At 50.9% G+C, this 14,981-nt stretch overlaps 1 protein-coding gene across 1 annotated transcript in view; it reads left to right on the forward strand.

Moving 5' to 3' along the window:
• Positions 1-14,981, forward strand: part of klhl18 (kelch-like family member 18) — a 33,459-nt gene that overhangs the window by 938 nt on the left and 17,540 nt on the right. Inside the window, exons 2-8 of the mRNA XM_067978920.1 lie at positions 2,385-2,515; positions 3,880-4,020; positions 5,641-5,839; positions 6,349-6,509; positions 9,320-9,456; positions 11,025-11,247; positions 13,843-13,947. Of these exons, the coding sequence (XP_067835021.1) occupies positions 2,385-2,515; positions 3,880-4,020; positions 5,641-5,839; positions 6,349-6,509; positions 9,320-9,456; positions 11,025-11,247; positions 13,843-13,947 (1,097 nt within the window). The remainder of the gene's footprint in view (positions 1-2,384; positions 2,516-3,879; positions 4,021-5,640; positions 5,840-6,348; positions 6,510-9,319; positions 9,457-11,024; positions 11,248-13,842; positions 13,948-14,981) is intronic.

The raw sequence follows: 14,981 nt of genomic DNA on the forward strand, positions 1-14,981 counted from the left end.
CCCCCCGCGAACCCCCCCCACGGATCCCCCCGCGCACCCCCCCCCACGGATCCCCCCGCGCACCCCCCCCACGGATCCCCCCGCGCACCCCCCCCTACGGATCCCCCCGCGCACCCCCCCCTACGGATCCCCCCGCGCACCCCCCCCTACGGATCCCCCCGCGCACCCCCCCTACGGATCCCCCCGCGCACCCCCCCCTACGGATCCCCCCGCGCACCCCCCCCTACGGATCCCCCCGCGCACCCCCCCCTACGGATCCCCCCGCGCACCCCCCCCTACGGATCCCCCCGCGCACCCCCCCCTACGGATCCCCCCGCGCACCCCCCCCTACGGATCCCCCCGCGCACCCCCCCCTACGGATCCCCCCGCGCACCCCCCCCCTACGGATCCCCCCGCGCACCCCCCCTACGGATCCCCCCGCGCACCCCCCCTACGGATCCCCCCGCGCACCCCCCCCTACGGATCCCCCCGCGCACCCCCCCCTACGGATCCCCCTGCGCACCACCCCCCCCACGGATCCCCCCCGCACTCTCTTCCTCCCCCCCCCCCACGGATCCCCCCGCGCGCACCCCCCCCCACGGATCCCCCCGCGCGCACCCCCCCGACGGATCCCCCCGCGCGCACCCCCCCAACGGATCCCCCCGCGCGCACCCCCCCGACGGATCCCCCCGCGCGCACCCCCCGACGGATCCCCCCGCGCGCACCCCCCGACGGATCCCCCCGTGTGCCCCCCCCCCACGGATCCCCCTGCGCACCAACCCCCCCACGGAACCCCCGCGCACCCCCCCCCCCCACGGATCCACCCCCCCCACGGATCCCCCCCGCACTCTCTCCCCCCCCCCCCCCCCCACGGATACCCCCGCGCGCACCCCCCCGACGGATCCCCCCGTGTGCCCCCCCCACGGATCCCCCCGCGCACCCCCCCCACACGGATCCCCCCGCGCACCCCCCCCACACGGATCCCCCGCGCACCCCCCCACACGGATCCCCCGCGCACCCCCCCCCCCCACACGGATCCCCCCGCGCACCCCCCCCACACGGATCCCCCCGCGCACCCCCCCCCACACGGATCCCCCCGCGCACCCCCCCCCCCACACGGATCCCCCCGCGCACCCCCCCCACACGGATCCCCCGCGCACCCCCCCCACACGGATCCCCCCGCGCACCCCCCCCACACGGATCCCCCCGCGCACCCCCCCCACACGGATCCCCCCGCGCACCCCCCCCCACGGATCCCCCCGCGCACCCGCGCACACCCCCCCCACACGGATCCCCCCGCGCACCCCCCCCACACGGATCCCCCCGCGCACCCCCCCCACACGGATCCCCCCGCGCACCCCCCCCACACGGATCCCCCCGCGCACCCCCCCCACACGGATCCCCCCGCGCACCCCCCCCACACGGATCCCCCCGCGCACCCCCCCCACACGGATCCCCCCGCGCACCCCCCCACACGGATCCCCCCGCGCACCCCCCCCACACGGATCCCCCCGCGCACCCCCCCCCACACGGATCCCCCCGCGCACCCCCCCCCCCACACGGATCCCCCCGCGCACCCCCCCCACACGGATCCCCCCGCGCACCCCCCCCACACGGATCCCCCCGCGCACCCCCCCCCACACGGATCCCCCCGCGCACCCCCCCCACACGGATCCCCCCGCGCACCCCCCCCACACGGATCCCCCGCGCACCCCCCCCACACGGATCCCCCCGCGCAACCCCCCCACACGGATCCCCCCGCGCACCCCCCCCACACGGATCCCCCCGCGCACCCCCCCCCACGGATCCCCCCGCGCACACCCCCCCCCCCCCCGGATCCCTCCTTCCCCCACCCCATACCACCTCACTTCCCTATCCCATGAAATCAGTGCACCCCCACCCAAAAAAAAAGTTCCTGGTAGACATTAGGAATATCAACTCTGAACAAGTTAAAAGCTGCATGTGGCTGTTTTTGCTGTGTGCAAATTGACTGCTTCGTTTCCCTACATTACAACAGTGACAATACTTCAAAAGTACTTCATTGGCTGTGAAGCGCTTTGGGACATCTTGAGGTCATGAAAGGCACTACATAAATGCAAGTCCTTTCTTTCAAGGGAATTGACAAAACCGATCCAAGTAAATTATTCACTGGCAAAGTGTTCACGCTCCAGGAGACATGAGCTAAAAGTTGGGAGTGAGAAAGGAAGTCTGTTTTCATCCAAAAGATAACAGCGTTGTGGAATAAGTTAGCGGGGAAGTGGCCAATATAAATGGATTCAAGAGACAACTAGATGTGTTTCTGGAGAGGGAAGGGATTGAGGGAGTTTGGGGCTGATGTTTGTTGGGGCTGATTTTGGGGTTAATGGACTTTTCCTGCTCTTAGAGATTTTGGTCTTCCCTTGCAGGTTGGTGACCACAAGTACAGCGCCCATCGCATCGTGCTGGCTGCGTCCATTCCGTACTTCCACGCCATGTTCACAAACGACATGATCGAATGCAAGCAGGACGAGATTGTCATGCAGGGAATGGACCCTAGGTTAGAGGCATTTGGTTCATAGCCTTTCCATCTCTGTGATTTCAGGCTTTGCGCAGCTCTCTCTCATTTTGTCCCCTTATACCCACTGCCCTACTTCAGTGCAGTGCTGACTGAGTACTGCATTATTGGAGATGCCGTCCTTCAGACAAGATGTTAAACCATCTGGTTTAGGTGGACGTTAAGTATCCTGTGGCACTGTTTGAAAAGCAGGGAGCGCTTCTGGTGTCCTGGTCCAACATTACTCCCTCACATACCAAAAAAAAGGGTCAACGGGTCACTTACATCAATGCTGTTTGTGGGACGTGGCTGGCACAGAATGGCTGTCATGTTTGCCTACATAAGTCACTGAACTCGGGAAAGTAACTCATTGTGTGACACGCTCTGTGTTTTTCTGCAAAATGTTAAGATTTTTTCCTGTTTTTTTTTCTATTGGACTCACCCCAGTAGTCAACATTACTAGTGTTTGAGGAGGAGGAAAAGGTACAGTCCCCACCACTTACACCATCCTCGCTTATCATGGACAGCCGCCTAAATTGGGCAAATGGCGCTAACCATTTGTCATTACCACAGGCATCAATTACAAAGGTGCCGCTTAAAACATACTGAGCACACCAGCAATTTAGTGCAGTTTAGTACCTATCAAATTTTTAACAGTCATTTTTTTTATGGCTGCATCCAATCAACATCTCACTTTGCAACATTAACAGGCAGATGTTAGAACCACAGAGACACAAATAGAACCAAGACATTGCAGCAGAGGTGGACCCGATCTCACGTTAAACCTATCAGCTGATTGAAGTTGCCTGAAGTTTCCACTTTCCAACTGCCTCCTGTGGTTACTAACAGTACGAACAGCTAACAGAGACTTCAGGCAGCTTCAATCGGCTGTTTGCACTGTTAATTACGGGAGGCTGTCAGAAAGTGGAGATTGGGCAGCTTCAATCAGCTGATACGTTTAACGTGAGATCAGATCAATCTCTGCTACAACATCTTGGTTCATTCAGATGGATTTACCATCCACCACGTTTAGCAAGCAAATCGCATTAGCACGAACACACCGATTATATGCGGTGGGGACTGTATATTGCACCTGACCATTGGGCAAGTTACTGCAGGGTGGTTAGCAGCTGTGGAGTTGAACCCCAGCACGAGTCAGCACTATCAGGGGAGATGGGGAGAAAACCAGTGAACCTGGATTAAAAGATTGTACTGTAGGCAGTACAGCGCCTTGGGTATGAGGTGATTGGAGTAGTGTTTAATATAAGAGCAAGCATTGACGGATCTTTTGTTGCTGTTTGTATGTGGTTGTATGAGAGATTTTAAAGTGATTAAGTCTATAAGTGAGTTTATCTGTTTTCTCGCAGTGCCCTGGAAGCACTCATTAACTTTGCCTATAATGGCCGGCTGGCGATAGACCAGCAGAACGTGCAGTCGTTGCTGATCGGCGCCAGTTTCCTGCAGCTCCAGAATGTAAAGGATGCATGCTGTACCTTCCTGAGAGAGAGGTGAGTGTAGGGGAATGAGAGAGAAAAATGCAATCATCACTCAAAAGTGTTGCTGCCAGATCCCCAGTGGCTCAGTATCTCACTGCACTGACCACAGACCAGGGAGGTTCCATCCTAGATCCGTACTGATCCCAGGATGGAGTGCAGTGGACAGCTGCAATTGGTGTCATAGCTCCTGGTCAAGGAAAGAGAAAAAGACCAGCCAGAGTTCCGCTTCCTGATTGCTCGTTGTTGATTCCTGCTGGAAAGTTTGTCTGAGTTCGGGTGAACAGCTCATAGCTCCAGCCTGTGTCAGTATCTTCAGACAAGGAGGGGGGAAATTAAAAGGGATGGAAAACAAAACATGGAAAATCTAGGAGCTGTGGAGGATCAAAGGGATGTAGGTGTTCACAAATCACTATAAGTTGTTGAGCAGGTATAAAAAGTAATTAAAAGGCTAATGGAATGTTGGCCTTTATCTCAAAGAGGCTGGAATACAACAGCAACAACTTGCATCTATAAAGCGTCTTTGATGTAGTTAAACATCCCAAGGTGCTTCACGGGAGTGATTTTTCAAACAAAATTTGACACCAAGCCACAAAAGGAGATATTAGGACAGGTGACCAAAAGCTTGGTCAAAGAGGTAGGTTTTAAGGAGCGTCTTAAAAGGAGGAGAGAGAGGTTTAGGAAGGGAATTCCAGAGCTTAGGGACGAGGCAGCTGAAGGCATGGCTGCCAAAGTGGAGCGATTTAAAATCGGGGATATGCAAGAGGCAAGAATTGGAGTGCAGAGATCTCGGAGGGTTATAGGGCTGGAGGAGGTTACAGTGATAGGGAGAGCCAAACTGGCAAAGGGGTGGAAGTTATGCCACAGTTATACAGAGCTTTGGTCAGGCCCCATCTGAAGTATTGCGTTCCGTTTTGGACACTGCTTCTCAGGAAGGATATATCGGCCTTGGTAGGGGTACATCGCAGATTCACCAGAATGATACTGGGGCTTAAAGGGTTAAATTATGAGGACAGATTGCATAAACTTGATTTGTAGTCACTTGAGTACAGAAAGTTGAGGGGTGATTTAATCGAGATGTTTAAAATTATAAAAAGATTCAATAAAGTAAATACAGAGCAACTATTTCCTCTGCTGAGGGAATCCAGAACAAGAGGACACAATCTTAAAATAAGAGCCAGGCCAGTCAGTAGTGAAACCAGGAAGCACTTTTTCCACACAAAGGGTAGTGGAAATTCGAGATTCTTCTCTTTTTCTACCCCCCACCTCCCCCACACCCCCCCAAAAGGGCTATGGAAGCTGAGACAATTGAAGTTTCCAATACTGAGATCAATAGATTTTTGTTAGGTAAGTATATCAAGGGATATGGAGCAAAGGCGTTTAAATGTAGTTGAGGTACAGATCAACCATGATCTAATTGAATGGGCTCGAGGAGCTGAACGACCTACTCCTGTTCTTATCAACGCTGGCTGGGTTTATCAGTTCACTCGATTAATTCCAGCTTGTAACTTACTTCTGTGTTGATAGGTAATACCAAAACCCTGTTTCCTAAACTCCTACCAGTACTGATGACTTCGTTCTGGGGATCAATTCCCAGTTTATATAAAGTCTCCTCCTTGCTCCTTCTGCCTCCAGACTGCATCCTAAAAATTGCCTGGGAGTGCGTCAGTTTGCGGAGACGATGATGTGCACCGTCCTTTATGACTCGTCCAACAGTTTCATCCACCAGCACTTTGTAGAAGTGTCCATGTCGGAGGAGTTCCTGCAATTGCTATTTGAGGAGGTGTTGGAGCTTGTTGCTCGGGATGAGCTCAACGTGAAGTCTGAAGAGCAGGTACGAGGGGTTTACAGTGAGTAAGGGGGGGGGCGGCGGAGATGTTTACAGCGAGTACGGGGAGGAGTGTTTACAGCGGGAGTACAGGGAGGGGTGTTTACAGCGAGCGTACGGGGTGGGGGGGATGTTTACGCAGTTGTCTTTTTATATCGATATATAGGGTGAAGGTTCTCCCACAGTGCTGTTAGGTAGGGAGTTCCAGGAAGAAAAACAGACTGAATTATTCCTGAAAGTTCTTTTCCTGAAAGCCCTGACTGTTCCGATACAATTCCAGAAAAACCCTCCCAAGTGGACATTAACTGTTGGTCACAGATTGATCAAAAATCCTGAAACCTGACAACACGTAAAGTGGCCCATTGAGAATCAAATGCTCAAATAGGCTTCGGACACGATGTGTTACTGATGTGATGGTGAACAGGGGAAATGTTGTCTATGGAGAGCAGCAGGCTGAGCTGGAATAGTGTTTTCTAGTTTTATGTTTTATAATGTGCTGTTCCTTCCCTTATCAGGTGTTTGAGGCGGTCCTTGCTTGGGTTCGATTTAATCGGGAGAATCGTGAGGATTACCTGCCTCAGCTGCTAACTAAAGTGCGCCTGCCTCTCTGTCGACCACAATTCCTAACGGACAGAGTCCAGCAGGACGACCTAGTTCGCTGCTGTCACAAATGCAGGTAAGATGAGCAGGTCTACACGATAATCCCCCCCGCAACTTTGTCCTCCCTGCATTCTCACTGTGCTGAAATCAAGATTTATCTCACTCTCCTTTTGTCACTCGCTGTCTCCTCTGATTTACTGTGTTTCCTTTGCCTGTTATTTTTCAACCTTGGCTTCCTGCACTACATGCTCTGGCCTTTCACTTGGGTTTCTCAATTAAAAGACAGTCAGTATTAACCTCTTTCCTGGTTGAGTCTGGGCCTAAGCACTGATTTCCTGCAGAGCTGTTCCTTTTTTTTTTTGTTCGTTCATGGGATGTGGGCGTCGCTGGCGAGGCCAGCATTTATTGCCCATCCCTAATTGCCCTTGAGAAGGTGGTGGTGAGCCGCTTTCTTGAACCACTACAGTCCATGTGGTGAAGGTTCTCCCAAAGTGCTGTTAGGTAGGAAGTTCCAGGATTTTGACCCAGCGATGATGAAGGAATGGCGATATATTTCCAAGTCGGGATGGTGTGTGACTTGGAGGGGAACGTGCAGGTGGTTGTTGTTCCCATGTGCTTGCTGCACTTGTCCTTCTAAATGATAGAAGTCGCGGGTTTGGGAGGTGCTGTCAAAGAAGCCTTGACGAGTTGCTGCAGTGCATCCTGCAGATGGTACACACTGCAGCCACGGTGTGCCAGTGGTGAAGAGAATGAATGTTTAGGGTGGTGGATGGGGTGCCAGTCAAACGGGCTGCTTTGTCCTGGATGGTGTCGAGCTTCTTGAGTGTTGTTGGAGCTGCACTCTTCCAGGCAAGTGGAGAGTATTCCATCACACTCCTGACTTGTAGATGATGGAAAAGCTTCGGGGAATCAGGAGGTGAGTCACTCGCTGCAAAATACCCAGCCTCTGACCTGCTCTTGTAGCCACAGTATTTATGTGGCTGGTCCAGTTAAGTTTCTGGTCAGTGGTGACCCCCAGGATGTTGATGGGGGATTCGGCGATGGTAATGCCGTTGAATGTCAAGGGGAGGTGGTTAGACTCTCTCTTGTTGGAGATGGTCATTGCCTGCACTTGTCTGGCGCAAATGTTACTTGCCACTTATCAGCCCAAGCCTGGATGTTGTCCAGGTCTTGCTGCATGCGGGCACGGACTGCTTCATTATCTGAGGGGTTGCGAATGGAACTGAACACTGTGCAATCATCAGCGAACGTCCCCATTTCTGACCTTATGATGGAGGGAAGGTCATTGATGAAGCAGCTGAAGATGGTTGGGCCTAGGACACTGCCCTGAGGAACTCCTGCAGCAATGTCCTGGGGCTGGGATGATTGGCCACTACCATCTTCCTTTGTGCTAGGTATGACTCCAGCCACTGGAAAGCTTTCCCCCTGATTCCCATTAACCCACAGGTTACAGCACCTCAAGTGCACATCCAAGTACCCCTTAAATGCGATGAGGGTTTCTGCCTCTATCACCCTTTCAGGCAGTGAGTACCAGATCCCTGGGTGAAAAAATTTCTCTTCAACTCCCCCTTAATCCTTCTACCAATCGCTTTAAATCTATGCCCCCTGGTTATTGACCTCTCTGCTAAGGGAAATAGATCCTTCCTATCCACTCTATCTGGGCCCCTCATAATTTTATACACCTCAATTAAATCTCCCCTCCGCCTCCTCTGTTCCAAAGAAAACAATCCCAGCCTACTCAATCTTTCCTCATAGTTCACATTCTTCAGTCCTGGCAACATCCTCGTAAATGTCCTCTTTACCCTCTCTAGTGTAATCACATCTTTCCTGTAATGTGGGGACCAGAACTATACGCAGTACTCTAGGTGTGGCCTAACTAGTGTTTTATACAGTTCTAGCATAACCTCCCTGCTCTTATATTCTGTGCCTCGGCTAATAAAGGAAAGTATCCCGTATGCCTTCTTAACCACCTTATCTACCTTTCCTGCTACCTTCAGTGATCTGTGGCCATGCTCTGCAAGGTCCCTCTGTTCCTCTACACTTCTCAGTTTCCTAACATTTAATGCCTTGTTTGCCCTTCCCAGATGCATTACCTCACACTTCTCCGATTGAATTCCATTTGCCACTTTTCTGCCCACTTGACCAGTCCATTGATATCTTCCTGCAGTCTACAGCTTTCCTCCTCACTATCAACCACATGGCCAATTTTTGTATCATCTGCAAGCTTCCTAATCATGCTCCCTACATTTAAGACTAAATCATTGATATATACCACAAAAAGCAAGGGACCTAGTACTGAGTCCTGCGGAACCCCACTGGAAACAGCCTTCCAGTCACAAAAATGCCCGTCGACCATTACCCTTTGCTTCCTGCCACTGAGCCAATTTTGGATCCAATTTGCCACATTCCCTTGGATCCCACAGGCTTTTCGTTTTTTGACCAGTCTGTCATGTGGGACCCTGTCAAAAGCCTTGCTAAAATCCATGTACACTACATCAAATGCGTTACCCTTATTGACCCTCTTTGTTACCGCCTCAAAAATTCAAACAAGTTAGTCAGAGATGACCTACCCGTAACAAATCCATGCTGACTGTCCGTGATTAATCCATGCCTTTCTAAATGACGATTAATACTGTCACTCAGAATTTTTTCCAATAATTTGCCCACCACCGAGGTTAGGCTGACTGGCCTATAATTACGCGGTCTATCCCTTTCCCCTTTCTTAAACAACGCTACAACGTTAGCAGTCCTCCGGCACCGCGCCTGTAGCCAGAGAGGATTGGAAAATGATGGTCAGAGCCTCCACTATTTCCACCCTTGCTTCTCTTAACAAGTAGCAGAGCTGCTCGTCTGTGGCCCTCAGGAATGCGCCGTTTTGTTTTGCAGGGATCTCGTTGACGAGGCAAAGGACTACCACCTGATGCCCGAGCGTCGCCCTCACCTGCCGTCTTTCAAGACACGGCCAAGATGCTGCACCTCCATCGCTGGCTTGATTTACGCAGTGGGAGGCCTCAATTCTGCTGGTCTGTGTTGACTCGGGATGTTCAAAAGGTCTGGACTTGTCCGGCTCCTTTAAGGGACATTTCATGATGGGATTTTTATATATATATATTTTTATGCTACTTGCTGAGCTAGCCATGTAATTTTATTCGTCTGAAAATCGTACAGAGTTATCAGGGGACAAAAAGACATTTTTTCTTCAGCTGGACAAGTCCTGTGATGAGTCGTGCTGCAATTAACCCATTCTCTGTCTGCAACTCTCAGCAAATGACCCTTAAAGAAACCTGACCAGTCGGATCGCCCCTCTCCTCTACCCGCAGTCCCCCAACAAAGTTTCAGCACATTGCGCGGTTTACCTGATTGACTCAGTGCTCCCGGATGACAATCTGTGTCTGTGAGCGCGCGCGTCTGTCTGTCTGTGAGCGCGCGCGTCTGTCTGTCTGTGAGCGCGCGCGTCTGTCTGTCTGTGAGCGCGCGCGTCTGTCTGTCTGTGAGCGCGCGCGTCTGTCTGTCTGTGAGCGCGCGCGTCTGTGTGTCTGTGAGCGAGCGCGTCTGTGTCTGTGAGCGAGCGCGTCTGTGTCTGTGAGCGCGCATGTCTGTCTGTGTCTGTGAGCGCGTGTGTCTGTGTATCTGACAGAATACAGAACAAGTAATCTCATCCTAGTGATCTCACACAGCATATACACTTAATGCATTTACATCTGGGGTTATATAAGGAGAGAGTCTCAGAGACACAGACATTGCTCTGCTAGTGTTATGTGTAACTCCCAACTCAATCTCAGATTTTGAGAACAAGAAGCAGCTATTTAGGCTGGAATTGCTGGGCCCCAGACCCTGAGTTGATTTGTTACTTCTGTCATATTTTTCTTTATCTTTCCAGAAATATCAGCCCTTCACTCCCGCACTGCTCCGTCCAACTGGGTAAAAGCACTGCCTGGTGTAGAAATGATTTATACAGACCAGAAGGTTCCAGGTTTAATCTAAAATTTGTACTGTAGCTGATCTCAGCCAAGGCACCAAATAGGGCTGTACAATTACCCTCAGTGCCCCAGACGTGTGGTGAGGAAAGTCATCCTGGGCTCTTGCTCCCCAATGTGTGTGTGTGTTGGAAAGGGCACCCGTATTGGTGTAGGGTGAGGCTGGGTTTTGATGTGCCCTACAGTGGAATACTCTACAACACTCGCTGTCGAGGCTCACGCATGAAGAATGAGCAAGGTAGTGAAAGAGGCTCAGCTCATAGTACAGTACCCTAGCGAGGACTCGGCACCTTCAGCTGGGGAGAAGGGGAAGAGTTAATTGACAAAAGAAAAAAAAGTTTTCAATTCAAAAAATTAAAGCTAACTTGCAATTTCCTTTCCCTTTAAACATATTATTTAACATTACGACCCCTGACCCCCGACCTCATCCATGCTTGCACCATTGTGTGTCATCAGTTTGCCACAAGTTAGGAACCCTGTGGAAGTATAATTGAATAGTTAGATGTTGGTTTGCTGTCCAACGATTACCCGGGAGTCATGGTGTTACTGGGCTGGACTACAAGCTTTGCCCATCCCTCTCTAACTGCTCCTCCCATGCGTGTTTGACTTTGCAGGTGACTCTTTGAACGTGGCGGAGGTGTTTGACCCGATCGCCAATCGATGGGAGCGGTGTCAGGAGATGACGACCTCCCGGAGCCGTGTGGGCGTGGCCATGGTGAATGGGCTCTTGTACGCAATAGGTGGGTTCGACGGGCAGTCAAGGTTGAGCACGGTGGAAGTTTACAACCCGGAGACGGACACGTGGACCAAAGTGGCCAGCATGAACAGTAAGCGCAGGTAAGACTACACGGGCAAGGCCAGCAGCACAGTGGAGACCTGCATTTTTTTCCACCCTCTCTCTGCTGCCCCCTCTCTCTGTCTCCCCCTCTCACCCCTTTCCTTCACCCATCCTCTGTCTCGCCCCCTTTCCTTCACCCATCCTCTGTCTCGCCCCCTTTCCTTCACCCATCCTCTGTCTCGCCCCCTTTCCTTCACCCATCCTCTGTCTCGCCCCCTTTCCTTCACCCATCCTCTGTCTCGCCCCCTTTCCTTCACCCATCCTCTGTCTCGCCCCCTTTCCTTCACCCATCCTCTGTCTCGCCCCCTTTCCTTCACCCATCCTCTGTCTCGCCCCCTTTCCTTCACCCATCCTCTGTCTCGCCCCCTTTCCTTCACCCATCCTCTGTCTCGCCCCCTTTCCTTCACCCATCCTCTGTCTCGCCCCCTTTCCTTCACCCATCCTCTGTCTCGCCCCCTTTCCTTCACCCATCCTCTGTCTCGCCCCCTTTCCTTCACCCATCCTCTGTCTCGCCCCCTTTCCTTCACCCATCCTCTGTCTCGCCCCCTTTCCTTCACCCATCCTCTGTCTCCCCCTCCCTTATCCAAGAGGGATTAAGGGTTAAATTGTGAGAACAGGTTCATAAACTTGGCTTGCATTCCCTCAAGTTCAGAAGATTGAGGGATGATCTAATTGTGGTGTTTAAAATGCTGAAGGGATTTGATAGGGTAGATACAGAGAAACTATTTCCAAAACAAGGGGGCATAATAAAATTAGAGCTAGGCCATTTAGGAATCAAATCAGGAAGCATTTTTTCACACACAGCCTATGGATGTTGGACACATGTTGGGTCAATTGCAATTTTCAAGACTGAGATCAATAGATTTTTTTGTTGGGCAAGAGTATCAAGGGATGCAAGAGTATCAAGGGATATGGAGCAAAGGCAGGTAAATGGAGTTGAAGTACAGATCAACCATGATCTAATTGAATGGTGGAACAGGCTTAATGGCCTCATCCTGTTCATCCTGTTCATATGACGCTGAAAATCTGTAGAGTTTTGGTAAACCATCCAGATGGCTCATTGGCACAGAGGTAGGGACTTTACCCATTCAGACCAGTAGGGTCCCAGGTTTGATACATGATCTATGCTGAGTCCACTGATCTCAATAACGGGTTGATACAATTGGCCTCAGTATGTCTGGATAAGGGAAAGGGGGAATCGACCATAGTTTCTGCCTCTGATCGCTATCTGCTGACCCCTGCTAGAAAGTGTGTGCGCCTGTCTGTACACCCTGGATTGTCCTTAGCTGTCATAAACTTCACAGTCGGACAGCCCACAGTCACTGTCAAGGTTGAGGCATGAAGAATGGCCAATTGTTCAAAGTGCTGAGTGCTGCATGTAGAACTGGTCCCAAATGAGGGAGCTAGCACCTTCAGGAGAGGACAGGGAAAACTGGAGGAACAAAAAAGTAAATTGTGTTGCTTTCTTTTGATGGTTTGACACCTTATCTTTAATGTGTTGATTTGGTGCTACAGTAAAGCAGTTAGCTGAGGCGCCTTCAGTAGATTAGTGGGTGACTGCAGCGTGTGGTACTGAGCCAGACAGGTCAGGATGATCCTAGGTCTGTGCTGAGTTAGCTGATCTCAGGTGGTGAAGCTTGGTCGCTTGGGTAAGATATAAGAGGGCATTCAGGGTCCTTGGGATTGCAGCCCAGCACACATCAGAGAAGAGGGCATAGTTTAAGGAACTTCTCTAGTTACAGCTGCACCCTCTTAATCCACCTGACCATTTTCTTTACAATTTTTCTCTTGACAGTCTGCAGGTACCAACTCATTCTGAAGTACGGTCCTATCGCAATTGCCACCCTTTGTTGCCTTTAGACAGTGAGTGTTTGCAGGCTATTTGACAGTGGGAGACATCACAGTTCAGCCCAGTCCTGTCCTTAAACCTGGCTTTAATTTAAATTCTTCCCCCCCATCCCAATCTAGAGGGCTGAAGACAAGACCCCTACCAGAACCCTGTAAGAGATCAGTGAACCTGGCACCAACCACGAGTACAACTCAGTTCCATTCTGGACAGCGCACTTATTAATCTGAGCCTTAATCTGATACTATTTATATGTAGAAAAAGTGCAGCAAAAAGTTATATAGTTGATCCCCAGTGGTCTGGGATCTGAATTACGAGGAAAGATAGGAGAGACTTGGGCTTTTCAGCCTGGAAAGAAGGTGCCTGAGGGGTGATGTTATCGAGGGATAGAAAATAGTAAATGGTATGGGGAAGGTTAGTGGAGAACACTACTTCAACTGTGACAAGATAAGGGGTACAGGTTCAAACTGGTGATAGGTAAATTTAGGACTGACATCGAGAAATTCTTCACACAGTGATCAACTCACGGAATGGATTCCCAGATAGAATAGTGGAGGTGCAGTCCTCAAAATCATTTAACAAACACAACTTGGGGTGGTAAACTGTGTATTTTTCTGGGTGGATGGGTCATCCAAGGTCATCCATTCAGTTGGAAAACCTGTTTCTTTCTATCATGTGAAGGACTCTGAGTATTTGTGGAGTGGGGTCTATATCTGGTATCTCAACCTGTCCGTGGTGTTTGTTTCAGTGCAATGGGGACGGCTGTCATGGATGGACACATCTACGTCTGTGGTGGGTACGATGGAATTTCCTCCCTCAATTCAGTCGAATGTTACACTCCAGAAGCTGACAAGTAAGAAATCCTAATGGTGCCTTTCTGTTTTTGCAACCATGGGCCAATCAAAGATGAAAAAGGAAATCTTCTCATGAAAGAATGACATACTTTGCCTCATTTTTCACAGAAGAATGTGGTAGAGGGAAAGAATAGGGAGGGGATGGTGTGGAGTAATTAGATGGGATAACTATAGATAAGGAAGGAGTATTGAAAATATTGCTGGAGCTCAAAGTGGAAAAGGCATGGGTCCTGATTGCTGCATCCTAGAATGCTGAGGGAAGTCAGAGAGGAAACAGTAGAGGCTCTGACCACATCGTTTAAACATCCTTGGATGTGGAAGTTGTGCCAGAGAACTGCAAGGTTTCCAATGTAACACTGCTGTTTAAGAATGGAGAAAGGGATTAAACCAGGTAACTGTGTACCATCAATCTTTCATTGGTAGGAGGTAAGCTTCTAAAGGACACTGAGCTGGATAAAGTTAATGCTCACCTAGAAAGAAATTAGTTAATTAAGGACAGCAGCGTGGATTTTTAAAAGACCAGTTGTGTCTGACAAATTTAATGGAGTTCTTTGAGGAAATAATGGAGTGTATTGATAAAGTAAATGCCATGGATGTTGTGTACGTGGATTTTTTAAAAAGGGCTCAATAATATAAGAGGTTTGTTAAAATTAATGCACATGGTATTAAAAGAATGTGGTAGCATGGAAGGGATGATGGTTAAAGGAAAGAACACAGTGTTTTATGGATGTAGTCGCTGTGGCTCTGAGTTAGAAGGTTGTGTGTTCAAGGCCCACTTCAGAGACTTGAGCACAAAATCCAGGCTAACACTCCCAGTGCAGTACTGAGGGAGTGCTGCACTGTCAGAGGTGCCGTCTTTCAGATGAGACATTAAATTAAGGCCCCATATGCCCTCTCAGGTGGATATAAAAGAACCCATGACACAATTTCGAAGAGGAGCGGGGAGTTCTCTCCAGCGTCCTGGCCTATATTTATCCCTCAATCAACATCACTAGATTATCTGATCATTATCTCATTGCTGTTTGTGGGACCT

Source organism: Heptranchias perlo, chromosome 3, assembly GCF_035084215.1.
Source record: "Heptranchias perlo isolate sHepPer1 chromosome 3, sHepPer1.hap1, whole genome shotgun sequence".
Classification (NCBI taxonomy): domain Eukaryota; kingdom Metazoa; phylum Chordata; class Chondrichthyes; order Hexanchiformes; family Hexanchidae; genus Heptranchias; species Heptranchias perlo.